This window comes from Oncorhynchus nerka, linkage group LG15 (assembly GCF_034236695.1).
Source record: "Oncorhynchus nerka isolate Pitt River linkage group LG15, Oner_Uvic_2.0, whole genome shotgun sequence".
Classification (NCBI taxonomy): domain Eukaryota; kingdom Metazoa; phylum Chordata; class Actinopteri; order Salmoniformes; family Salmonidae; genus Oncorhynchus; species Oncorhynchus nerka.
The window spans coordinates 46695258-46721808 of NC_088410.1; the positions used below are offsets into that span (position 1 = coordinate 46695258).

Sequence of the window (26551 nt, forward strand, 5' to 3'; positions counted from 1 at the left end):
AGCGGAAACGGTGGGCTGTCAAACTCCGATATAAACAGTACACTCGTAACAACCTAACCATTACGAAAATAGCTATACATGTTTATATTGACTAAATTCGACACTCTCATTGTCGCCCTCCCCCCATACAAAAACTCATCACTTGCTTAATAATGAATGATCTGCTTATCGTGGACAGATTTGGGGCGGGGTAAACCCTCTCGCTTCGCCTCTTCCTCTCTGACCCTAAACAAAATTTACGCAAGACATTTCGCGGGGTTGATATACCGGGCGGGTGCTGAAACGACATGAGGGCAAAAGTTGACCTGTTGGAATTATATCTAGCTAGCAAGGTAGTTTCTATCGATCTGTGATTCGCAAGGACAACTACTTGAGATATCGGACTTGCTGGGTCATCGTTTAACAGCTAGGTTGCGTGTTGGAGGGAGTTTCGCTCTTTCCCATTTTTCGCATACGTTCAAGCTTGCCAGGAGGCAAGCCAGGCGAAAATAGTCCAACAATGCCTCCCATCGACAATGACACTGGGAGGAATCAACTAAAAACTCGGATACAGGAGCTTATTGATTCAAACCAAGTGTTGGTATTCAGTAAAAGCCACTGTCCATTTTGTGTGAAAGTAAGTCCAAAATATTTGTTTTTACTTTTTATCTACCTACCTTGCTAGCTAGTTAGTAGTTGCCGGTTACTTGCTAGCTTCTGACAGAATTAAGTAACGTTAAATGACTACAGTAACACGCATGATAGATAGATGGGTAGTTAATCCAGCGAAGATAAAACGGGATTCAAGCAGCATATTTGTTTTGCTTTCAGGTGAAGGATCTGTTCAAGGAACTGAACGTGAATTGCAATGTGGTGGAGCTGGATCTAATTGGTAAGGAATTGTTCACAGGAAGTGGTGGCAAGGTTCTTTCTTGGAAGGCCGGTGTACAGCATTCAAAAGTCTGAAATGAAGTTCTCTTTGTTATATGACCAGTATTTTTCTATCCTCAGTAAAGTTGGTTATACGTTTTAGGATATCATTGAATTGGAAGTTGGACGTTCAAAATCTATTAAGTAGTACTCTACTAAGGATCCATGCCTCTAGACCAGTTGCCTGGTCATTCAGTCAGTGTGGACTATCAAGTGCTAAATTAGTCAATTAAATTAACTTGTGAAATGTTGATGGACCATACACACATTTGCAATATGTCTTTTGAATGGTGAAACACACAAATATGTACAGGACCTGTTATTCTACTAATGGATTGTGTCCTCAAGCTCACCTTAAAGCTGTTCGTTATGGCATTATCTGATATTTCTCACTTGTTAATGGTTGATCAGAAGGTTTAAAAAAAAAAAGGCTAATGGGTGCCCTTTAATAAAATTAACATTGTTTTTACTTGCATAGTCAATATGTTAATGTTTTATCACAGAACACACTGTCAATGTTTGTTAGGGCCACCACAAAATGTGCTGAGTCACTCCCTCAATCTCTTTCTCTCCTCTGGATGCTTGGCCATTTTATCTCTCACCGGTCACAGCTGTTCTGGTAAATACACACTGGACACTACATAAATTGCTCTGGAAAAGATTGCCAGTACTGAATTATGCAGTCTATTTAAACGGTTTTGTTTGCAGAACAGACCAAAGTACATTTGCATCAGACTGAACCCACTGTCAGCACTTAGAATTCAAGTTGTATGTTTTACGTTTACTGCTGACTCCAATTAGTCTGTTCTAATGGCCGATTGTTTGTTCGATAGGCTGTTGGTCGAGCTAGATTTGTTTTAATCGAGCAGAAGCAAATGTGTATATATTTTTCATAACACACGGGACACCAGTCTTATTCGACAACGATGATCTCAGTGTACTAATCGATTGCGGAGACCGCGGGGATGGCGAAGTCCAAGAAGGGGAGTGTGGCTAAGATGCCCAATGCACCCCTCTGCAGAATGCACTCTCTCCTGCCAATTTGTGCACATTCATTGTTTCATAAGTTCATTTGTGTGAAGTGTTTGCATTTGACTGTCAGTCTCAATCAGTTCCCCATTACATTTCACCATTAGTACATTTACTGTTAATTCCTATTATTTCTAATCTACAATGTTTGTTTTGCTAATTTCTGTTAATGCATTCAATATATTATTATTCCAGTCTTTTACCACTCTCATTGAGTGGAATGTTGTTTGCAGAGCGCACAACCTATACTAAAGTTTTTATTTATTTAATTCCATTTGTGAATTTTGTCAATTTATTAATTGTCTTTTGTTTGGAGCGCTCCTGTCAATGTTGCGTTAGGAAGCGCACCTGATTAGGCCTATAGGCTACCTGGCCTGCGCACAAATATAGGCATATAAACGTGCCCATTTTGGGGATTTGATAGTATTTCCGATTGAATTAACGCATCACCACTAATCCGCCGTAGAGCTTCTCAAAGTAATATTTTCTTCACCTCAAACAGCAAACGTCGTCTGTTTTTACATCATTGAGAATGACAACACATCCGCAATGTATTTGACAAATCTTATCAGCTCTCTCTGTTTCGTTAACCACTTGGTGTGAAAGGGAAAAATGTCATTCTGATCCATTGGAAATGTCATAAAATAGGCCTACCTGTTTTCTTTTTATCCCTTGCGCAAATAGCTTACAGCTGGGTCTGTCCTGAGCTCACTGGCACAGGAAACTGAGGACCCAGAATATTTTATAAAATGTTGCAAGTTAATAGTTGATACAGTGTTGCAAGTAGTTTTTTTGTGTCAGGGACAACTGTAATGTTTATACATGTACTGTTTGTATTAGAGGTCAACCGATTAACCGGAATGGCCGATTTAATTGGGGCCGATTTCAAGTTTTCATAACAATCGGAAATCTGTATTTTTGGGCGCCAATTTCCGGGGAAAAAAAAAAATATATATATATATATTATACCTTTATTTAACTAGGCAAGTCAGTTAAAAACACATTATTTTCAATGACGGCCCAGGAACGGTGGGTTAACTGCCTTGTTCAGGGGCAGAACGACAGATTTTCACCTTGTCAGCTCAGGGGATCCAATCTTGCACCCGTACAGTTAACTAGTCCAAACGCTCTAACCATTGCACTCCACGAGTAGCCTGCCTGTTACGCAAATGCAGTAGAAGCCAAGGTAAATTGCTAGCTAGCATTAAACTTATCTTATAAAAAAACAATCAATCATAATCACTACTTATAACTACTAATCCAGTTTAGCAGGCAATGTTAGCCAGGTGAAATTGTGTAATTTCTCTTGCGTTCATTGCACGCAGAGTCAGGGTATATGCAACAGTTTGGGCTGCCTGGCTTATTGCGAACTAATTTGCCAGAATTTTACGTAATTGTGACATAACATTGAAGGTTGTGCAATGTAACAATAATATTTAGACTTAGGGATGCCATCCGTTAGATAACATACCGAACGGTTCCGTATTTCACTGAAATAATAAACGTTTTGTTTTTGAAATTATAGTTTCCGGATTCGACCATATTAATGACCAAAGGCTCGTATTTCTGTGTGTTATTATGTTATAATTAAGTCTGATTTGATAGAGCAGTCTGACTGAGCAGCAGCAGGCCCGTAATCATTCATTCAAACAGCACTTTCGTGCGTTTTGCCAGCAGCTCTTCGCAAAAACAGCGCTGTTTATGGCTTCAAGCCTATCAGCCCAATGGCTGGTGTAACCAGTGTGAAATGGTTAGCTGGGTGTGCGCTAATACCGTTTCAAACGTCACTCGCTTTTAGATTTGGAGTAGTTATTCCCCTTGCGCTTTTGTGGGGCGATGGGTAACGATGCTTCGAGTGTGGCTGTGGTCGATGTGTTCCTGGTCCGAGCCCAGGTAGGGGAGAGGGATGGAAGCTATACTGTTACACTGGCAATACTATAGTGCCTATAAGAACATCCAATAGTCAATGGTATATGAAATACAAATGGTATAGAGAGAAATAGTCCTATAAATACTATATTAACTACAACCTAAAACCTCTTACCTTGGAATATTGAAGTCTCATGTTCTGAGCAAGGAACTTAAACGTTAGCTTTTTTACATGGCACACATTTTTACATGGCACATATTACTTTCTTCTCCAACACTTTGTTTTTGCATTATTTAAACCAAATTGAACATGTTTCATTATTTATTTGAGGCTAAATTGATTTTATTGATGTTTTATATTAAGTTAAAATAAGTGTTCATTCAGTATTGTTGTAATTGTCATTTATTACAAATAAATCAAATTTTTAAAAATTGTCCGATTAATCGGCATCAGCTTTTTTGGTCCTCCAATAATCGGTATCGGCGTTGAAAAATCATAATCGGTCCACCTCTAGTTTGTATGAATGTGACTTATAATGACCCTAGTGCACATGTCAGAGGTATGAATGGTTAATTTCATATACATTTAGCTGCTACTCTGCTAACATCTCTTAACTGTTGTCTAGATGACGGATCAAACTATCAAGAACTTCTGCTTGAGATGACCAGGCAGAAAACTGTCCCCAATGTCTTCGTCAACAAAACCCACATTGGCGGCTGTGACAAAACAATGCAGGTATGGATCGTTGTAGCGTAAGATTTCAAGAACAACTTCATTGTCATTTCACTCGTGTTTTTGCAAATGCCACCAACTTTTGGAATTATCCTTTTTTGATTTACATTTGAGTCATTTAGCAGATGCTCTTGTCCAGAGTGACCTTAAAGTAGTGAATGTATAGATTTTCATACCCCCCCCCCCCCCTATTGGTTCCCATTGGGAATTTAACCCACGACCCTGGCGTTGCAAGCGCCATGCTGTACCAACTGTGCCACACAGGACCCATAACTCAAACTTCTGCTAAAATGTCAGGTTTTGGCAAAAAAAGTGACATTTACATTTGATGTCATAGGTTCCCCTTGCATTTTAGTATGTGGTAAATTATGCCCACCTGCAGGCTTTAATTGCATTGTAATATTACTGACGAGTGTCTTTTGTCCATTTGCCAGAAACAAGGGTTGAGTGGATCTATTTGGGTCAAGTGGGGTTATAAGAGCCTGACGCTATTTACATGAAAATGGCTACTTAAGAACACCCAAATCTAGTGTCTCCTCTTCACTCTACACTGAGCTGCAATTAGCTTATGAAACTCTGTTTTTGTCTTTTCATGCGTAGCATAAGGTGACACTTTGCCAGCATGACACAATAGCTTATGTTTTACTTGAAGCCACCAACACATTCTCCTTCAGTGTATAATGTATTTTTATCCTTAAAATGTACATGCGTTCTGTCTCCTGCCCTTATCTTGGAAATGCTGGTTTAGTTTCATTTTATGTGGCACGAAGAATGCCCTCTCCGGCATGAATGGCATCGCTATTGAATGTAGAATAACCTCACAGCCATGCACATTTTTTGAATAACACCTTTTTTTTCTGGATCATAAATCAGCATGTCGGGTGTCCTTACTACATTACGTTAGTTTTTTTCCCACCACAAGCTGAAACATGTTTGTGTGCCTTTTTAAGATTTTGTTGGGTTAATGTTGTTCTTGCAATGGTAGCTGACCACCTGTCATCCTCTTCAGGCCCACAAAGATGGCATCCTGCAAAAGCTACTGTGCGGGGAGAGTGAGGTCTACGAGTACGACCTCATCGTCATCGGGGGCGGATCGGGAGGCCTGGCCTGCTCAAAGGTGAGAGCCTCCCAGACAGTGCATCTCAAACCAAGCATAACTACAGGCCTGTACCTTTTCAAGTGTTGCGGCCCTTGAAGGAAGGCTCTAGTCTATTATGGGCTGTGTCTGAAAGCATTACTAGCTGTCCAATCCTTGCTTCCTCTGTCCTTGTTTCCTCAATTCCTCTCAAAACGGATTGGAGGAGAGGATCCAAGGTTTCCCTCAAACCTTCTTCTCTAATGAGCTTTGACTTCTAGTAATGTTTTCAGACTCTGCGAAATGAAGTTTCCACGATCAGCACCGCAGATATTGAGATGCAAGACCTCGCTCTCACACAGTATCTGCGTATGGGCACGTGTTCGTTTCGCCCTGTTCACCCGAATGGTAGCCAGGGCACCAAACAGTTGAGAAGTTGAGCCTCGCGCTTCAACGCTCTTCGCTGCAGAAATGTACCCTTTACGCTGTTTATTTTCTGAGTATTGCTGAGTACCTTTTAATCAAGTTGTTTAAATGGATATCTGCCCTCTTGTGCTTCCCATGGGATAGGAGGCAGCGACGCTGGGGAAGAAGGTGATGGTGTTGGACTATGTGGTGCCCACACCAAAAGGGAACTCCTGGGGTGAGTAGGGCTTCCCTGGCGTACTGCTTACGTGTCACTCTTCTTCAGCCAACCTTGTATTAACTTTAAGGGGTTACCGAGTTCATGTTTACAATGAATTCATTCAGATTGTTTAAAGAGTTTATTGACGTGCAATGGGAATTTTATTACTTTTATGTGATTGAGAACTACACAACATGACTAAGTATGTGGACACCTGATCGTCGAACATCTCATTCCAAAGTCATAGGCGTTTAATATGAGGTTGGTTCCCCCCTTTGCTGCTATAACAGCCTCCACTCTTCTGGGAAGGCTTTCTACTAGATGTTGGAACATTGCTGCAAGGACTTGCTTCCAGTCAGCCACGAGCATTAGAGAGTTCGGGCACTGCTGTTGGGTGGTTAGGCCTGGTTCTGTCGGCTTTCCAATTCATCCCAAAGGTGTTCGATGGGATTGAGGTCAAGGCTCAAGTTATTCCACACCTATCTCGACAAACCATTTCTGTAGGGACCTCACTTTGCGCATTGGGGACATTGTCATGCTGAAAAAGGAAAGGACCTTCCCCTAACTGTTGCCACAAAGTTGAAGACACAATGTCATTGTATGCTTTAGGGTTAAGATTTCCCTTCACTGGAACTAAGGGGCCTAGCCCGAACCATGGAAAAACATCCCCAGACCATTATTCCTCCTTCACCTAACTTTACAATTGGCACTATACATTGGGGCAGATAGCGTTCTCCTGGCATCTGCCAAACCCAGGTTTGTCTCTTGGACTGCCAGGTGGTGAAGCGTGATTCATTACTTCAGTTTCCACTGCTCCAAAGTCCAATGAGCTTTACACCACTCCAGCCGACACTTGGCATTGCGCATGGTGATCTTAGGCTTGTGTGCAGCTGCTCGGCCATGGAAACCCATTTCATTAAGCTCCCGACGAACAGTTCTTGTGCTGACGTTGCTTCCAGAGGCCGTTTGGAATTCTGAAGTGAGTGTTGCAACGGAGGACAGGCAATTTAAAAAAAAAAATGTACCCGCTTCAGCACTCGACAGTCCTGTTTTGTGAGCTTGTGTGGCCTACCACTTCGAGGCTGAGCCGTTGTTGCTACTATACTTCACAATAACAGCACTAACAGTTGACCGGGGCAGGTCTAGCAGGGCAGAAATTTTATGGACTGTCTTGTTGGAAAGGTATCATCCTATGACTGCCACGTTGAAAGTCACTGAGCTCTTCAGTAAGGCCATTCTACTGCCAATGTTTGTCTGTGGAGATTGCATGGCTATGTGTTTGATTTTATGCAATGGGTGTGGCTGAATTAGCCAAATCCACTAATTTAAAGGGGTGTCCACATACTGGTATGTATGTACAGTTGAAGTCGGAAGTTTACATACATTTAGGTTGGAGTCATTAACTCGTTTTTCAACCACTCCACAAATTTCTTGTTAAGCAAACTATAGTTTTGGCAAGTCAAAATCTATTTCCAGTTTTGTACGGCGCGGCTCGGAACGGAACATACCGGACCGATTTTTCTCTCCATGTCCCTGGATTTCAACTGCTCTCTGGACATTCACTCCCGGATCTCACAGCTAGCTGGCTGCTATCCGTGTGTCTATCTGCTTTCGTCGATTCCGGAGCAAACATCAATTACTCCGGAGCTAGCCAGCTCCGTCAATCACTCCTGAGCTCCGTCAATCACTCCTGGGCTGCAGTCACCTATCCGGACCCGTTTTACTGCCTACGCGGAGCCCCACCGGGCCTTCACAACTGGACTGCCGACGTTATCTACCCGAAGGAGATCCGGCTGGCTCCTCCGTCGCGACGTTACCTGAACGCCCATCTGCGGCCTGCTAACCGTTAGCTGTCTTACCGGCTGCTCTCAGAATAGACAATCGGACAATTTATTTATTTTTATTATTATTATGTTTCTTCTTGGGCCTCTATAACTATCTATTGTTTTTATTTTTATTTATTTTTTATTTATTTTTTTGTTGTTGTGTGATTTGGACTAATCCCCTCTACAACACGGAACTCCACTAATCTACTGACGGAACGCAAGAGGTGGCTAACAACAGACCTCCATCCTATGCTAGCTTGCTACCGATGTCCTGGCTAGCTGTCTAAATCGCCGTGACCCCCAAACCAACCTCTCCACTCCCTGGACCCTTTTGATCACTCGACTAAGGATGCCTCTCCTTAATGTCAATATGTCTTGTCCATTGCTGTTCTGGTTAGTGTTTATTGGCTTATTTCACTGTAGAGCGTCTAGTCCTGCTCACTATACCTTATCCAACTTATTAGTTCCACCACCCACACATGCAATGACATCTCCTGGTTTCAATGATGTTTCTAGAGACAATATCTCTCTCTTCATCACTCAATACCTAGGTTTACCTCCACTGTATTCACATCCTACCATACCTTTGTCTGTACATTATACCTTGATGCTATTTTATCGCCCCAGAAACCTCCTTTTACTCTCTGTTCCAGACGTTCTAGACGACCAATTCTTATTGCTTTTAGCCGTACCCTTATTCTTCTCCTATGTTCCTCTGGCGATGTAGAGGTGAATCCAGGCCCTGCAGTGCCTAGCTCCACTCCTATTCCCCAGGCGCTCTCTTTTGATGACTTCTGTAACCTTAATAGCCTTGGTTTCATGCATGTTAACATTAGAAGCCTCCTCCCTAAGTTTGTTCTTTTCACTGCTTTAGCACACTCTGCCAACCCGGATGTTCTAGCTGTGTCTGAATCCTGGCTTAGGAAGACCACCAAAAATTCAGAAATTTTAATTCCAAACTACAACATTTTCAGACAAGATAGAACTGCCAAAGGGGGCTGTGTTGCAATCTACTGCAAAGATAGCCTGCAGAGTTCTGTCCTACTATCCAGGTCTGTACCCAAACAATTTGAACTTCTACTTTTAAAAATCCACCTCTCTAAAAACAAGTCTCTCACCGTTGCCGCCTGCTATAGACCACCCTCTGCCCCCAGCTGTGCTCTGGACACCGTATGTGAACTGATTGCCCCCCATCTATCTTCAGAGCTCGTGCTGCTAGGCGACCTAAACTGGAACATGCTTAACACCCCAGCCATCCTACAATCTAAACTTGATGCCCTCAATCTCACACAAATTATCAATGAACCTACCAGGTACCCCCAAAGCCTTAAACACGGGCACCCTCATAGATATCATCCTAACCAACTTCCCCTCTAAATACACCTCTGCTGTCTTCAACCAAGATCTCAGCGATCACTGCCTCATTGCCTGCATCCGTAATGGGTCAGCGGTCAAACGACCTCCACTCATCACTGTAAAACGCTCCCTGAAACACTTCAGCGAGCAGGCCTTTCTAATCGACCTGGCCGGGGTGTCCTGGAAGGATATTGATCTCATCCCGTCAGTAGAGGATGCCTGGATATTTTTTTAAATGCCTTCCTAACAGTCTTAAATAAACATGCCCCATTCAAGAAAATTAGAACCAGGAACAGATATAGCCCTTGGTTCTCCCCAGACCTGACTGCCCTTAACCAACACAAAAACATCCTATGGCGTTCTGCATTAGCATCGAACAGCCCCGTGATATGCAGCTGTTCAGGGAAGCTAGAAACCGTTATACACAGGCAGTTAGAAAAGCCAAGGCTAGCTTTTTCAAGCAGAAATTTGCTTCCTGCAACACTAACTCTAAAAGTTCTGGGACACTGTAAAGTCCATGGAGAATAAGAACACCTCCTCCCAGCTGCCCACTGCACTGAAGATAGGAAACACTGTCACCACTGATAAATCCACCATAATTGAGAATTTCAATAAGCATTTTTCTACGGCTGGCCATGCTTTCCACCTGGCAACTCCTACCCCGGTCAACAGCACTGCACCCCCAACAGCAACTCGCCCAAGCCTTCCCCATTTCTCCTTCTCCCAAATCCATTCAGCTGAAGTTCTGAAAGAGCTGAAAAATCTGGACCCCTACAATTCAGCCGGGCTAGACAATCTGGACCCTTTCTTTCTAAAATTATCTGCCGAAATTGTTGCCACCCCTATTACTAGCCTGTTCAACCTCTCTTTCGTGTCATCTGAGATTCCCAAAGATTGGAAAGCAGCTGCGGTCATCCCCCTCTTCAAAGGGGGGACACTCTTGACCCAAACTGCTACAGACCTATATCTATCCTACCATGCCTTTCTAAGGTCTTCGAAAGCCAAGTCAACAAACAGATTACCGACCATTTCGAATCTCACCATACCTTCTCTGCTATGCAATCTGGTTTCAGAGCTGGTCATGGGTGCACCTCAGCCACGCTCAAGGTCCTAAACGATATCTTAACCGCCATCGATAAGAAACATTACTGTGCAGCCGTATTCATTGATCTGGCCAAGGCTTTCGACTCTGTCAACCACCACATCCTCATCGGCAGACTCGACAGCCTTGGTTTCTCAAATGATTGCCTCGCCTGGTTCACCAACTACTTCTCTGATAGAGTTCAGTGTGTCAAATCGGAGGGTCTGCTGTCCGGACCTCTGGCAGTCTCTATGGGGGTGCCACAGGGTTCAATTCTTGGACCGACTCTCTTCTCTGTATACATCAATGAGGTCGCTCTTGCTGCTGGTGAGTCTCTGATCCACCTCTACGCAGACGACACCATTCTGTATACTTCCGGCCCTTCTTTGGACACTGTGTTAACAACCCTCCAGGCAAGCTTCAATGCCATACAACTCTCCTTCCGTGGCCTCCAATTGCTCTTAAATACAAGTAAAACTAAATGCATGCTCTTCAACCGATCGCTACCTGCACCTACCCGCCTGTCCAACAGCACTACTCTGGACGGCTCTGACTTAGAATACGTGGACAACTACAAATACTTAGGTGTCTGGTTAGACTGTAAACTCTCCTTCCAGACCCATATCAAACATCTCCAATCCAAAGTTAAATCTAGAATTGGCTTCCTATTTCGCAACAAAGCATCCTTCACTCATGCTGCCAAACATACCCTTGTAAAATTGACCATCCTACCAATCCTCGACTTTGGCGATGTCATTTACAAAATAGCCTCCAATACCCTACTCAACAAATTGGATGCAGTCTATCACAGTGCAATCCGTTTTGTCACCAAAGCCCCATATACTACCCACCATTGCGACCTGTACGCTCTCGTTGGCTGGCCCTCGCTTCATACTCGTCGCCAAACCCACTGGCTCCATGTCATCTACAAGACCCTGCTAGGTAAAGTCCCCCTTATCTCAGCTCGCTGGTCACCATAGCATCTCCCACCTGTAGCACACGCTCCAGCAGGTATATCTCTAGTCACCCCCAAAACCAATTCTTTCTTTGGCCGCCTCTCCTTCCAGTTCTCTGCTGCCAATGACTGGAACGAACTACAAAAATCTCTTAAATTGGAAACACTTATCTCCCTCACTAGCTTTAAGCACCAACTGTCAGAGCATCTTACAGATTACTGCACCTGTACATAGCCCACCTATAATTTAGCCCAAACAAACTACCTCTTTCCCAACTGTATTTAATTTATTTATTTATTTTGCTCCTTTGCACCCCATTATTTTTATTTCTACTTTGCACATTCTTCCATTGCAAAACTACCATTCCAGTGTTTTACTTGCTATATTGTATTTACTTTGCCACCATGGCCTTTTTTGCCTTTACCTCCTTCTCACCTAATTTGTTCACATTGTATATAGACTTGTTTTTTTTTACTGTATTATTGACTGTATGTTTGTTTTACTCCATGTGTAACTCTGTGTCGTTGTATGTGTCGAACTGCTTTGCTTTATCTTGGCCAGGTCGCAATTGTAAATGAGAACTTGTTCTCAACTTGCTTACCTGGTTAAATAAAGGTGAAATAAATAAATAAAGTCTATTACGACATCTACTTTGCATGACACAAGTAATTTTTCCAACAATTGTTTAGACAGATTATTTCATTTATAATTCACTATCACAATTCCAGTGGGTCAGAAGTGTGCATAGACTAAGTTGACTGTGCCTTTAAACGGCTTGGAAAATTCAAGAAAATGATGCCATGGCTTTAGAAGCTTCTGATAGGCTAATTGACAACTCAGTGCCTTTTTGCTTGACATCATGGAAAAATCTAAAGAAATCAGCCAAGACCTCAGAAAAAAAAAATGTAGACCTCCACAAGTCTGGTTCATCTTTGGGAGCAATTTCCATATGCCTGAAAGTCCAACATTCATCTGTACAGACAATAGTATGCAAGTATAAACACCAGCTCTGTCAGGAGGATTGGGCCAAGCTTCACCCAACTTATTGTGGGAAGCTTGTGGAAGGCTACCCAAAACGTTTGACCCATGTTGAACAATTTAAAGGCAATGCTACCAAATACTAATTGAGTATATGTAAACTTCTAACCCACTGGGAATGTGATGAAAGAAATAAAAGCTGAATGAAATCATTCTCTCTAATATTATTCTGACATTTCACATTCTTAAAGTAAAGACCCAAGGCAGGGAATTTTTACTACGATTAAATGTCGGGAATTATGAAAAACTGATTTTAAATGTATTTGGCTAAGGTGTATGTAAACTTCCGACTTAAATGTATGTGTGCATTTTTTTCTGTATCATTGGTTAGTATTGGATTACGCTATTGACTGGAAATGAAAGAATGAGAATACCAATTACTGCCAAGTGATTAGCCTGGCTTGTGCTAGCAACGTTATTTTATTGTTTGGTATGATCTAATGTGTTACACTTTTACATGAACAAGTATTATTACTAAAAGATGCACAGCCTTGAGGAAAGTTTGGTGAGCAGATTCAACATGAGCTCAAGAGGAAAGGACTGCTGCTCGCAGACTTTACAGGAGGTGATGATCCTGAACTCTCTGTCCTGATAGGAGCAGACTACTACTGGCAGATAGTATCCAGCAAAGTGGAGAGACTAACAGAGATGCTAGTTGCTTTAGAGAGCACTTTTGGATGGTCGGTGTAGGCACCAGTGATGGACGATACCATGTGGAGTTACCATGAAAACACAAACGACTAGAACCCGAGACGACTACAGTTCAGACTGCACGAGATCGCAGATCGCATGGCAGACATCAAGAAAGCCTTTCTGCAGATATCCCTAGCTGAGAGACAGCGACTCCGTGAAAGTCCTGTGGGTCACCAAATGGAGAAAATTAAGAGGAGCTGTGTGCTGATGATGACGAGTGGTATTTGGAGCTTCCCCAAGTCCATTCTTGCTCGCAGCTACAATCAGGAAGCACCTGAAACAATACAAAACAGAATAACCAGGAGTTGTAGAGGGACAAAGAGTGACTCGATGTAGATTACTTAATTTCAAGTTCACGCAATGTTAGAGGCTTACTCTGTGAGCATTTGCTTTGCAGTTGTATCGACTGCAGGCATGGACCTCTGCAAGTGGACGACTCTACTGAGCTCAAAATAAAATGGGAGGAGAGTACAACAACTGACCACATGTTGGTGGCAGGGACACGGAGCAGTGCTGAAAATGTTAGGCTTAGTGTAGAAACAAGAAACCGATTACTTTGTTTGACCTCAGACCACTACTGTACATTCTAAAGCAAAAGGAGAACGCAAAGAGAAGGGTTTTCCAATCATTTTGCATGCATCTTCGACCCTATTGGCTTCCTGACCCCCTTTACCAGGATCAAGTGTGTGTTCCAGGAAGTGTGGGACTGACATGGGACTCGGCTTGGACAAATGAGTGACCACCGGATTTGACACTAGAATGTGTTCAGAACTACACCATCTTGCCATACCAAGGTGGTACAGAACAGATATGCAGCCTCAGAAAAACCACACCCTGAAACTAGACATGTTCTGTGACAAGAGAAAAGGCTTACAGTGCAGTATCTTACCTGTAAGGTGTAACACAAAACAGCGAAACAAGTCCAGGATGGCCCCTCTCCGGAAAATGACGCTGGAGCTGTGATTGTTTGCTAGTCTCGCTCCAATCTGACCACACTGAAAAATGGTACAAACACAGATCAGAGTGTGGACAGACTCGAGGATTGTGCTGCATTGGCTTTGCAGTTCAGCTCAAAAATGGAAACCGTTTGTCGCAAACAGTGACGGAGATCCAGTCCTTGACCAACCGAGAGTCCTGGTCACACAATGAAGGGAAAACAAATCCAGCAGATCTCCCTAAGGAGGACAAACTGTTCAAAACATTAGAGCCAGCTATGGTGGAACGGACCTAGCGATCAGTCAGAGGAAGCTAATAAGATCCCGGAAGAGGTGCTCACAGAACTTAAGTCCAGTCACTAGGTCACTGTAGAGGTCACTGTAAACAACACAGACATCACTGAGCCATTGTTGGAGCTCGATGGGTACAGCAAACTGAAAGGAGTGTTCACAGTGACTTCCTGGAAATAGCGATTCACAGCCAATGCTCACAAGGTGAACTGAATGCTGGCAAACTGTTTGAAGCAGAAAAGTACTGGCTCAAAGTAACACGCGTTTCAGTCAGGAGATCAAACTGCTGAATGCAGGAAAAAACCTAAACAATGACTGTGAAATCAAACAACAAACTGTTCCTGGACAAGGAAGAACTACTCAATGTAGGAGGAAGAATGCAACAGTCCAACATACCATTCAGAGAGCAGCACCCATGGGTTCTGCCCAGCAAGCCCAGATACTCAGAAATGCTGATGTAGTACTATCATGAGAAGGTGATGCATTCCGGAATATCAGTCACTCGTGCAAATCAAAGATACTGGATCTTGCATGCTAGTCAAGAGCACCATGGCTAGATGCACAATCTGCGATTCAAAGCAAAGGCCGGATAGCAGGACACTGCTTTTACCAAAAGACAGAATAACTGAATCCCCACCACAGATGTGGATCTTGCCGGATCGTTTTACGTGAAAGCAAATGGTTCACTTGTGCTGTTCCCAGAGCAATAGATTTGGATCTGATCTCAGGTCAGTCAAGAGAAATGTCATGTTAGGTTATGCAGAGTAACTCATTCTGACAATGCAAAAACGTTCAAGGGAGGTGGTCAGGACTTGAATCTGACTTGATCTGTAGAAATCAATAAAATATCTCCCAACTCTTGGGAGTTCTTCTCAGAAAGAGGCATTGCCTGGAGGATCATCATCGGCAAGTGAGCAGCCTGGTGGGGCAGATTCTGTGAGACTCGTCAGATCAGTCAAAACATGCCTGAGAAGTTCTCGAGAGCTTCACTCAACTTTTGAAGAAATGTACACACAAAATATGAAAATGCACTCACTACTATAAATCGCCCTGGACAAGAGGACCTGCTAAATTACAAAAATGTAAATGTAATGTGCACAGTCCTGGCGGGTTGAAGTAATCCTAATCTCTAGGCCTCTGACCTTCAAGTACAATGAAGTGATTGAACCACAACTCCTGACACCAGCCCTATTCCTGGCGCCCAAGCTATTTCCGAATGATGCTCAACAAGGTAGGAAAAGACATGCCGATGTAAGTACAGGCAGAGACTTGTGACCAGCTTCTGGAACAGCTGGCGAAGAGACTACTTGCTGGACTTAGTCAGCACACAGCCCACCACACTAAAAGTGGGTGATGTTTGCACTCATCGGAGAATATGACACCCAGACAAACCTGGAAACTAGGGAAGATCAAGTAACCTTTTTCCAGGCCGAGATGGCCTAGTTAGGTTATGTTCAGTTTGTGCTACCTCGGGGACATTGTTGAGACCTATTCGGTCGATTTAGGTGAACAGTTGTTTATTGGGGGGTTGTGGTAACTTGAATGGGTTACGGAGTTAAGTTTTACAGTTAATTCATTGATTATTTACAGTTATTTACATATTTACAAGAGTAATTGTATTACATTTCATGTAATGGAGATTGAGAACTATCTCTTTTGGATTACACTATTGACTGCAAGTACCAGAATGGATTTGCGACAGGAAGTGATGAGAATGCTCCAGTTATAAACAAGTGACGTGATTAGCCTGGCTTGCACTAACAACTTTCTTTGTTTTGAACTGTCTGAAGTGGTGAAATGCAGCGTGAACAAGTACTATAAGCTTTCATCCTATACCTGACGTCTCAAGTCATTACTTTGAAGATAGTTTTACTATATTACTAGTGTGTGTGTCTTCAACCTAACTTGCAGTTGTTTTTTTGTTGTTTCAGACATACAATCTTACAGAAACTGCTGCAGGGCCACCGACGCATAAATCAAAATAGCTAGCAGAATACTGCTGTTTTCAGTTGCAACATGTCTGCGTTGTTCAATGGGATCTAAATGAAATCTCCAAATGTGTAATTCTGTACGTGTCCCTGAACAGGCCTGGGTGGCACGTGCGTGAACGTGGGCTGCATCCCCAAGAAGCTGATGCACCAGACAGCCCTGCTCGGGACGTCCATGCAGGACGCCCGCAAGTTTGGCTGGGAGGTGCCTGAGGAGACAGGTAGCGTCTGTTAGGTTACTGTGTCTAGTTAGGTTGCAGTGTCTGTATTAGCCACCTCATTCAAAGTTGTATGCTTCTAAGGATATTTGGAACAGAGCCACGGTCAGTGCTAGGCATGAAACATGAGGTGTAAGAGTACACTTTTCTTTCTTTGAAAACATTCAGCATATAATGAAGAGGTCAAAATGTAATACTTCTGGCTGAGTACTTTTTCAGTAAGGGTAATAAATTACTAAATACACTTTTTTTAGAGACATTTTTGTTGACTTTGTCATTCTGGTCTGGTTTCCAGTGAAGCACAACTGGGAGACGATGAAGACTGCAGTGAACAACTACATTGGCTCGTTGAACTGGGGCTACCGGGTGGCACTGCGCGACAAAAACGTCAACTACGTCAACTCCTACGCAGAGTTCATCGAGCCACACAAAATCAAGGTTGGCACCCTAAAAATGTATAAGCAAATGTCTAACCATGGTTATTTTCAGATGCGTTTTAATTTTGAATTGACTTGCCTTCCATTTTCATACTGAATTGACTGTCTTCTCATGGTTAAAATTGCTAAACTTTTTTTTTTTAGATGCACGGCACAATGTATTCTGAAACTAGATAGAAACTGTGTTAGTTCCTTGGCTTATCGTAAACAAACCACAAAGATATGTAATGACTCCATACAAACACACATCACAACACTTAGTACAGCAGCTCATGGACGGTTTCAAACCACACCCTTGAATTGATGCATCGATTAATTTAAACCATACTGTAGGATTGACGCAACAGACTGGGATACGCTGGGTGACTTAAAACGACTATTCTTTCAGTGTGTAAGAGAGCGTTTGACACCCTACTTCCCCTCAGGCGACCAACAAGCGAGGAAAGGAGACCTTCCACACAGCAGCTAAGTTTATCCTGGCGACGGGCGAGAGGCCGCGTTACCTGGGCATCCCCGGAGACAAAGAGTACTGCATCACCAGGTGAGACCACCCCCTCCCCAATTGCTCAGACGTTGCATGCCAATGGTTGTGTACCACTTCATTGACTGTGCCGTCAGGCACCAGATTGTTATAACATAAGATGTGGGTTGCTGATAGGTAAAATACCTATCCAGATCTGGTATGCATAAGCAACACCTGGACAGAGTGATGTGCCCATTATTTAACATACAAACCAATTTGACTGCTGTCCAGCCAGTGGAAAGCCCTCATTATTCAATCAACACAACAAGATGGTGTATTCAGAAAGTATGCAGACCCCTTGACACTCTCCACAGTTTGCCTTATTCTAAAATCAACAATTTTTTTCCCCCTCATCAATCTACACACAATGTCCCATAATGACAAAGCAAAAACGTAAAATATATATACATAAGTATTCAGACCCTTTGCTCAGTACTTTGTTGACGCACCTTAGGCAGAGATTACAGCCTCGAGTCATCTTGGGTATGACGCTACAAGCTTGGCACACCTGTATTTGGGGAGTTTCTCCCATTCCTCTCTGCATATTCTCTCAAGCTCTGTCAGGTTGGATGGGGAGTGTCGCTGCACAGCTTTTTTTCAGGTCTCTCCAGAGATATTCGATCTGGTTGAAGTCCAGGCTCTGGCTGGGCCGCTCAAGGACATTCTGTGTTCTTGGGAACTTTCCTAGATCTGTGCCTCGACACAATCCTTACACAGAGCGCTACGAACAATTCCTTTGACCTCATGGCTTGGTTTTTGCTCTGACATGCACTGTCAACTGTGGGACCTTATGTAGATGCACCTAAACTCAATTTCAGGTCTCATAGCAAAAGTTCTGAAGACTTATGTAAATCAGGTATTTCTGTTTTACATTTTTTGGTAAATTTGCAAACATTTTGAAACCTGTTTTTGTTTTGCCATTATGGAGTATTGTGTGTAGATTGAGGGTGGAAATAATTTAATCAGTTTTAGAATAAGGCTGTAACGTAACAAAATGTGGTATAAGCCAAAGGGTCTGACTACTTTCCGAATGCACTGTATAAACACACTGCAGGTGGTTTCATTAGTGTACACTGTAGTAAAACTATTTCCATCGGCATTAGAAACGGAAGTTTCTTATTGGACAAGTTCAGGTAATCCCCCCCTTCACTCAGAAAAAGCAAGTGAAATGTGGATGGACATAACTTCTTGATACTACCCATCCCGGATCCGGGAGCGTAATCATCGCCTTAAACTAATTAGCATAACGCAGCGGACATAAATATCCCTATAAAATCTTCTTATTTATGAAAATCACAAATGAAATATATTGAGACACAGCTTAGCCTTTTAATCACACGGTCATCTCAGATTTTAAAAATAATGCTTTACAGCCAACGCTAGACAAGCATTTGTGTAAGTTTATCATAGCCTAGCATAGCATTATGCCCTGCTAGCAACAGGCAACATTTTCACAAAAATAAGAAAAGCAATCAAAATTAAATCATTTACCTTTGAAGAACTTCGGATGTTTTCACTCACGAGACTGTCAGTTAGATAGCAAATGTTCCTTTTTTTCCCAAAAATATTATTTTTGTAGGCGAAATGGCTCCGTTTGCTCTTCACATTTGGCTGAGAAATCGACCGGTCACTACAACGCCAAACTTTTTTCCAAATTAGCTCCATAATATCGACAGAAACATGGCAAACGTTGTTTAGAATAATGGCTACCTCTGTACTTTACGCAAGATTTTCTGCGGGAGCCATCATGTGACCACTTGCTCAATGTGGTCCCTTACGGCTATTCTTCAACATAAATGCGTAAAAATGTCACAATGCTGTAGACACCTTGGGAAATACGTAGAAAGCGTAAGCTCATTCGTAACCCATTCACAGCCATATAAGGAGTCATTGGCATGCAGAGCATTCAAGATATGGGGCACTTCCTGATTGGATTTTTATCTGGGTTTCGCCTGTAACATCAGTTCTGTTACACTCAGACAATATCTTTGCAGTTTTGGAAACGTTAGTGTTTTCTATCCAAAGCTGTCAATTATATGCATAGTCGAGCCTCTTGTGACAAAATATCCCGTTTTAAAACTGGAATGTTTTTTTATCCAAAAATGAAAATACTGCCCCCTAGTCACAAAAGGATAAGGGATGTGGAACATTGCCACTAAGCTTGTGCACCGGAACACACACACACACACACACACACCTTCCCCTCTCGTAGTCCCTGCTCTCTCCCTTCCTCCGGTGAGACTGATCAGAGAGTGGTCAGTCTTCCACCTGTATTATTTCTACCTCCTGCACAAATTAACGTTGTTTCTATGGCCAGAGAAAGTTAAATATTCCTTGATATTAAAACGGAAACAACGAGCCCCTAAAAATAAAAATGCAAGCCTATCGATTGGCTACATATTCATTGCAGCTGCAGTGCTGGTTGGTTGGGAGAATGTAAATCGGGAGAAGCACGTTTTATGGTTTGTACATTATTTTATTAACTTTTTAAAAGAAAAAGAAACGCACACCTATTAAGACGAGGTGCTGGCTAGCGGAATAGAAACTTGAAAATAAAACAGCCGCACACTCTAGGAGCTCAGATGCAAAAATGTAATACCAATGTTTCGTATATACCCTGAGGAAGACAGCTTGGCTGTCAACGTTGGTATTACATTTTTGCATCTGAGCTCCTAGAGTGTGCGGCTCTCTTTTATTTTCAAGTGATTCACTTTTTAAAACATGAAATCACTCATAAAAACAGCAGCTCTTTTCTGCCTTCCTTGACAGTCTCTCTCTCTGATCATAGTTTTAAAAGTTCTAACATCTCACTTAGTAACAAACTTTGCCGTAGAAGCTGCAGGCACAGTGATTTTGAGCTATCCTAATCCGATTGGGCCAGCAATAGGTGCACTTGATTTAGCACTCCGGGTCGGCCAGGTTTTATACCTTGAGACAAATGAAATGGTTCTAAATGGGAACAATTCGCTTACCTGGCACGGAAGGCAGCTGAATCAAGTGAACCTACCACAAACTGCGTGGGACAAATTTTAAACAAATAGGAGCACAAGGCTTTATCGTTGGAATTTCTACAGAAATGTTTGGCAATCGACTAGGAATGCCTTGAAGATCAACCAGGCGATCACGATTGACTGGTTTGTGATCACTGGTCTAGTGAATGAATCTGACATTCCAGGTATTTCACATACTAATCGCAGAAAGACTGGGTGAATTGTGGCGTTTTTATACATTTTTAAGTGTATTATGGGTTTAAAAACAGAAGTGCACTCTACTATGGCTGATCTTCCCCTGTCTGTGGGTGTCTATGCTGCAGCGATGACCTGTTCTCGCTCCCCCACTGCCCCGGCAAGACCCTGGTGATCGGGGCATCCTACGTGGCACTGGAGTGCGGGGGTTTCCTTGCGGGCCTGGGCCTGGACGTGACTGTCATGGTACGCTCCATCTTGCTGAGGGGCTTCGACCAGGACATGGCCAACCGCGCCGGGGAACACATGGAAGAGCATGGTGTCAAGTTCATCCGGAAGTACGTCCCAGTCAAGGTGAGCCAATGTGAGTGATCTACTACTAGACCTGGGTTCAAATAGTGTTTGAAGTCTTTCAAATACTATGAATGTTGCCTTAGCCTGGGTCAAGTTTGCACTCATGGGACTTTTCTATTGGTTCCCATTGCAACAGTTAAGCTTAATCATGCACGGCTAGTATTTGAAATGATTTCAATGTGTATGTGAACTCAGGTACTACTACTACACCCTTTGTATCTTTACGCCGCTGTTCAGGGCTTTCTTTATGGCCTTTTTATGGTTCGGAAATGCCTGGACTAAATTGTTCTGTCATCAGGGAAGTTGTGTAATATTTCGCTATTTATCAGAAGAGTCTTGTCATCAGATTAAGTCTAAAGTTCATGGATGTTAGTCTTTGAAGGTGAACTAAATTAAAAACCACGATCTTTCAGAGTGAAAGATGCCTTCAGTTCACCCGGCCTTGGCAATTATAGTATTATAGAGAATTTTGTAGCTAGATACACATTTTTTTCCCCCATACAATGAATTTTATATGTCAGGTGGAGGAGCTGGAGGCAGGCACTCCTGGGAGGCTGAAGGTGACAGCCAAGAGCACGGAGAGTGACGAGACCATCGAGGGAGAATACAACACTGTACGTACGCATTAAAGTCCCCTTAACCCCCAATAGCCAAAGTAAATCTGTGAAATGAAACCAATACTGTTACTTAAATCTGCGAACAAAGTACTTTAACATATTGCATTAGGCATTATCAAACTCTGCATGATTGGAGCTATTTTGTCAGTCTTTGAGCCTTCATCACTATAAGATGTTTTGTCCAGCAAAATTGAGTCATTCTTGCTCTGTAGGGATGACAGGCTTTATTTTTTGGGTGAATGGTCCCTTTAACCCGGTGACTTCCTTGTCGTCCCTCAGGTGTTGATAGCCGTGGGGCGTGACGCGTGTACAGGCAAGATCGGCCTGGATCAAGCCGGAGTCAAAGTCAACCCCAAGTAAGTTTAACTTAGGGATAGGTGTCCCTTCAGACAGAACAGTTGTAAATCATTCAGCGTCGTGTGTCACGATCGCAGAAAGTTTAAATTCATGTTAGTATAACTGCACTGTCCAATTTACAGTAGCTATTACTGGAACAAAATGCCATGCTATTATTTGAGCTCCCAACAACAAAACACTTTTTTTTCACCACGTTAGGTTAGATCAATTCACCTCTGAAGGTGAAATGTGTACTTAAATCAGAGCAAGATTTCAGAATGTATCATCCGTAGGGTCCCAGAGATAACATCAAGTGTCGTTTTGTTAGATAAAATTTATTTTTCATTTCCTACAAATGTCCATATAAGCATGCACGATCAATATTGTATTTCCATTCATTAAATTTGCTAAGAAAGGAATCGGTGAAAATCTAACCCTAAACGTTGTTTCAACCAGTCAAATCGCATTTCGATGTATTCCTCAGAGATCCTAGAACGTAACCAGACTTCACTATATTATTAGGAGTGTAGTATATCCTATAGGACACCAAATTTGTTCAGAGAGCAACACCTTCATGGCACGCCGATGACGCGGGCGGTCTTCACATGATTGACTTTAACTTTGGAAAATAAGCCCCAATCGGGGTCAAACAAAGCTAGCTAGATAGCCAATGAGCGGGGCTTTACGGGAGTATGCGGAAACCCAGTATCTGTCGCAAAATGTTGCTGCTAACCTTGTCCGACGTCAAGCCTTTCCTTTTGGACAAATATTTAAGAGCATGGAGAGTTATGAAAACGGGGTGTTTTGCAAATGTTGAACTTATAATATGGCTACTAATACTGGAAAAGCTAAATCAAAGCCCAAGTATACAGATTTGACGATATTCTTGCAGACAACTTTAATGAGAATGTAAATGTCTCCGGGTGACTTCACACTAAATGCCATGTAGTTTGCTCATACTTCAAATTATCCGTCTGAAACTTTGCACATACACTGCCATCTTGTGGACACCATCGCAATTACAACCAGAGTGATGGCTAGATGTAGGGACCTTCCTGTTGCATTTAAAAGATGGTGGTAGAAAACAACGTTGTTTTTTGTCTTTGTATTTTCTTCTACCAGATCTATTGTTATATTCTCCTACATTCCTTTCACATTTCCACAAACTTCAGTGTTTCCTTTCAAATGGTACCAAGAATATGCATATGCTTTGGGGGCTGAGCTACAGGCAGTTAGATTTGGGTATGTAATTTTAGGCAAAAAAAAACAAGTTTAAGTAAAAACATTTCCTTAAGTTAACTTTCCTTTTATTTTCTTCTATTCTCTCATTTCATTCATGCACCCTCGCGACTGTCACCAATGAGACGCAGACAAGGGTGTGTGTGCACACGCCTGTACCTTTAAGGCTCTCTACAGTCATGGTGATTCAGCACTATTGCCTCACCAGATGTGTGTGTGTGTGTGTGAGAACTGAACGGGAGGGGTTTTGTGGGGATAAGAGTTTTTGTGTTTGTGCTTTTTTGTGCTGTTACATTTGGACCTAACGGTATCTAAAAAATCTCAAGCTTCTTTAAAATATTGTTAACCGGATTGATTGAGGAAGAAGTGTTTTCATGGGGTTTCTAACATGCAGTTTGGTTATGAATGGGTCAGCCCTACAGAGTGCTCTCTCGGCCAACGGGATTAAGCAAGCGCATGAGCCAGGCTTAGGAGTGAGTGTGCCTTAGTCAGTCATATGCCTCAGTCATATGACCTGGTCCCTAGCAGCATTTAAGGACATGAATGTGTAGTTCATATATGCATAATCTATGAGAAGAATGACTGTTTTAACTCAATTAGCTACGAAATCCGTAGTTTGAAAGTGACTGTTTACTGGAAGCTGCGCAGTGCCATTTTCCTTACATTTTCCTCCACGTGGGCCAGCCCCCTAGCAATTCATGTTCCAGCCAATGAGGTTCAGCACCTCACCATTTGAGTGAGAAGTAGACCAATGCGCACACACAGCAGAGCGAGAGAGAGCAATGACGTGATGCACATATGTGACGTAGCACACAGATTTCGGTGACCACTTTTGGCTCGTGAGTGCTCCTTTCAGAACTACTGGCCAAAAAATTATACAAACATAACGGAGAATCTCTTTAACATGGAGCTGACTGACACACAGCTTAAGGTGCACCAGGTTCGGCCTCTCGGTTACACTACATGAGTGTAGCTTACCAGGCTGGCTAAAGCGACCCAAGTCAGGTGGACTTTGAGTTTGGTATCAACCAGACTAGTAGTTTCCATGTGTATTTTTACATAGCTGTTACTGAGCATTTGTCCTTTGCCAAGATAATCCATCCACATGACGGGTGTGGCATATCAAGAAGCTAATTCAACAGCATGATCAATTACACAGGTGCACCTTTTGCTGGGGACAATAAAAGGCCATTAAAAGGCAGTTTTGTCACACAACACAATGCCACAGATGCCATGCCACCTCAAGTTGAAGGAGCGTGCAATTGGCATGACTTGGCTGACTGCAGGAATTGAATGTTAATTTCTCAACCATAAGCAGCCTCTGTTGTTTTTAGAGAATTTAACAGCAAGTCCAACAAGCCTCACAACCACAGACAATGTGTAACCATGCCAGCCCAGGAACTCCACATCCGACTTCTTCAGCTGCAGGATCGCCTGGGACAAGCTACCCGGACAGCTGATGAAACTGTAGGTTTGTACAATTGAAAAGTTTCTGCACAAACTGTCAAACAGTCTCAGGGAAGCTCATCTGCATGCTCGTCGACCTCACCAGGGCCTTGACCTGACTGCAGTCCGTCGTCTTAATCGACTTCAGTGGGCAAATGCTCACGTTCGATGGCTAATGGCACGCTGAAGAAGTGTGCCTTTCGCGGATGAATCCCTGTACTGGGCAGACGTTGGGCGAGACGTTTGCTGACGTCAACATTGTGAACAGAGTACCCCGTGGTGTTATGGTATGGTTAGGCATAAGCTATGGACAACAAACAAAATAGCATTTTATCGATGGCAATTTAAATACTGTGACGACATCTGTGACATGATCCTGAGGCCAATTGTCGTGCCATTTCATCTGCCGCAATCATCCCATGTTTCTGCATGATAATGCACGGCCCCATGTCACAAGGATCTGTACACAACTCCTGGAAGCTGAAAATGTCCAAGTTCTTCTATGGCCTGCATACTAACCAGAAATTTCACCCATTGAGCATGCTTGGGATGCTCTGGATCGACGTGTACGACCGTGTGTTCCAGTTCCCTCCAATATCCAGCAACTTCGCATAGCCAATGAAAAGGACTGGGACAACATTCCAAAAGCCACAACTAGCAGCTTGATCAACTCTATGCGAAGGAGATGCGTCACGCAGCATAAGGGAAATATAGATAATGGATGGTTTTCTGATCCACCTCCCTACTTTTCTTAGGTACTGTGTCTGTGACCAACCGATGCATATCTGTATTCCCAGTCATGTGAAATCCATAGATTAGGGCCTAATGCTTTTATTTAAATTGACTGACGTCTTCATTTGAACTGTAACTCAGTAGTATCTTTGAAATTGTTGCATTTTTATACATTTTTGTTCAGTGTATATGCAGGTCTCATTTGTGCTCATGACTGTCGTTGATGATGAATCATCCTCATCGTTGTTGAATACTTTGTCTCTGTTTTTGTGATGGCAAGATCTTAGCCCCATCCAGACAGTCAGTACCATTCTTCATGGCCACAACCTAGGGCTGGGCGCTATGCCCTATTTGACTATACCGCTAATGATGCATGGGCCAGTTGGCGTTTTTACTTTACCTTCTATGATGATATTTTTATGTTTGTTAAATGTGATATGCAACTCAGGCTTGTGTAATGTCCGTTTTTATAGTTTACTCCGTTTTGCTTCTTGAGTAGTCCTCTCCTCCTGCATGCCGCTTCCCACCATGCCTTGCCCGCTGTCACTCAAGGAGAGAGCAGTTTGTTGACCATTGATTCACGAGCACGTTCTTGCCGTTCACTCAGCATGGTCCGATGCCACAAGATGTTGGTGTGAGCATGTCAACATCTTGTTGCAGCTATATGGCAGTTCATATGTTGCAGGGGCTGGGAGTCTAGTCAGGATCGAGGGAAAGATGAACGGAACAAAGTACAGAGATCCTTTAAGAGAACCTGCTCCAGACCTCTCAGGACCTCAGACTGGGGTGAAGGTTCACCTTCCAACAGGAAAACGACCCTAAGCACACAGTGAAGACAACCCAGGAGTGGCTTCGGGACAAGTCTCTGAATGTCCTTGAGGGGCCCAGCCAGAGGCTGGACTTGATCCCGATCTGTCATCTCTTTCAACCTGAGAGCTGGAGAGGATCTGCAGAGAATGAGAGAAACTCCTAAAATATAAACTCAGCAAAAAAAGAAACGTCCCTTTTTCAGGACCCTGTCTTTCAACGATCATTTGTAAAAATCCAAATATCTTCACTG

General features: G+C 42.8%; 1 protein-coding gene across 1 annotated transcript in view; it reads left to right on the forward strand.

Annotated features, from left to right (window-relative positions):
• Positions 1-232: 232 nt before the first annotated feature.
• The window catches only part of LOC115142802 (thioredoxin reductase 1, cytoplasmic-like), a 32450-nt gene continuing 6131 nt past the window's right edge, over positions 233-26551 (forward strand). Inside the window, exons 1-11 of the mRNA XM_029682554.2 lie at positions 233-616; positions 811-871; positions 4434-4543; positions 5550-5657; positions 6186-6258; positions 16503-16625; positions 16918-17060; positions 17485-17600; positions 20896-21121; positions 21643-21735; positions 22018-22094. Coding sequence (XP_029538414.2) covers positions 500-616; positions 811-871; positions 4434-4543; positions 5550-5657; positions 6186-6258; positions 16503-16625; positions 16918-17060; positions 17485-17600; positions 20896-21121; positions 21643-21735; positions 22018-22094 — 1247 coding nt within the window. The 5' untranslated portion in view covers positions 233-499. The remainder of the gene's footprint in view (positions 617-810; positions 872-4433; positions 4544-5549; positions 5658-6185; positions 6259-16502; positions 16626-16917; positions 17061-17484; positions 17601-20895; positions 21122-21642; positions 21736-22017; positions 22095-26551) is intronic.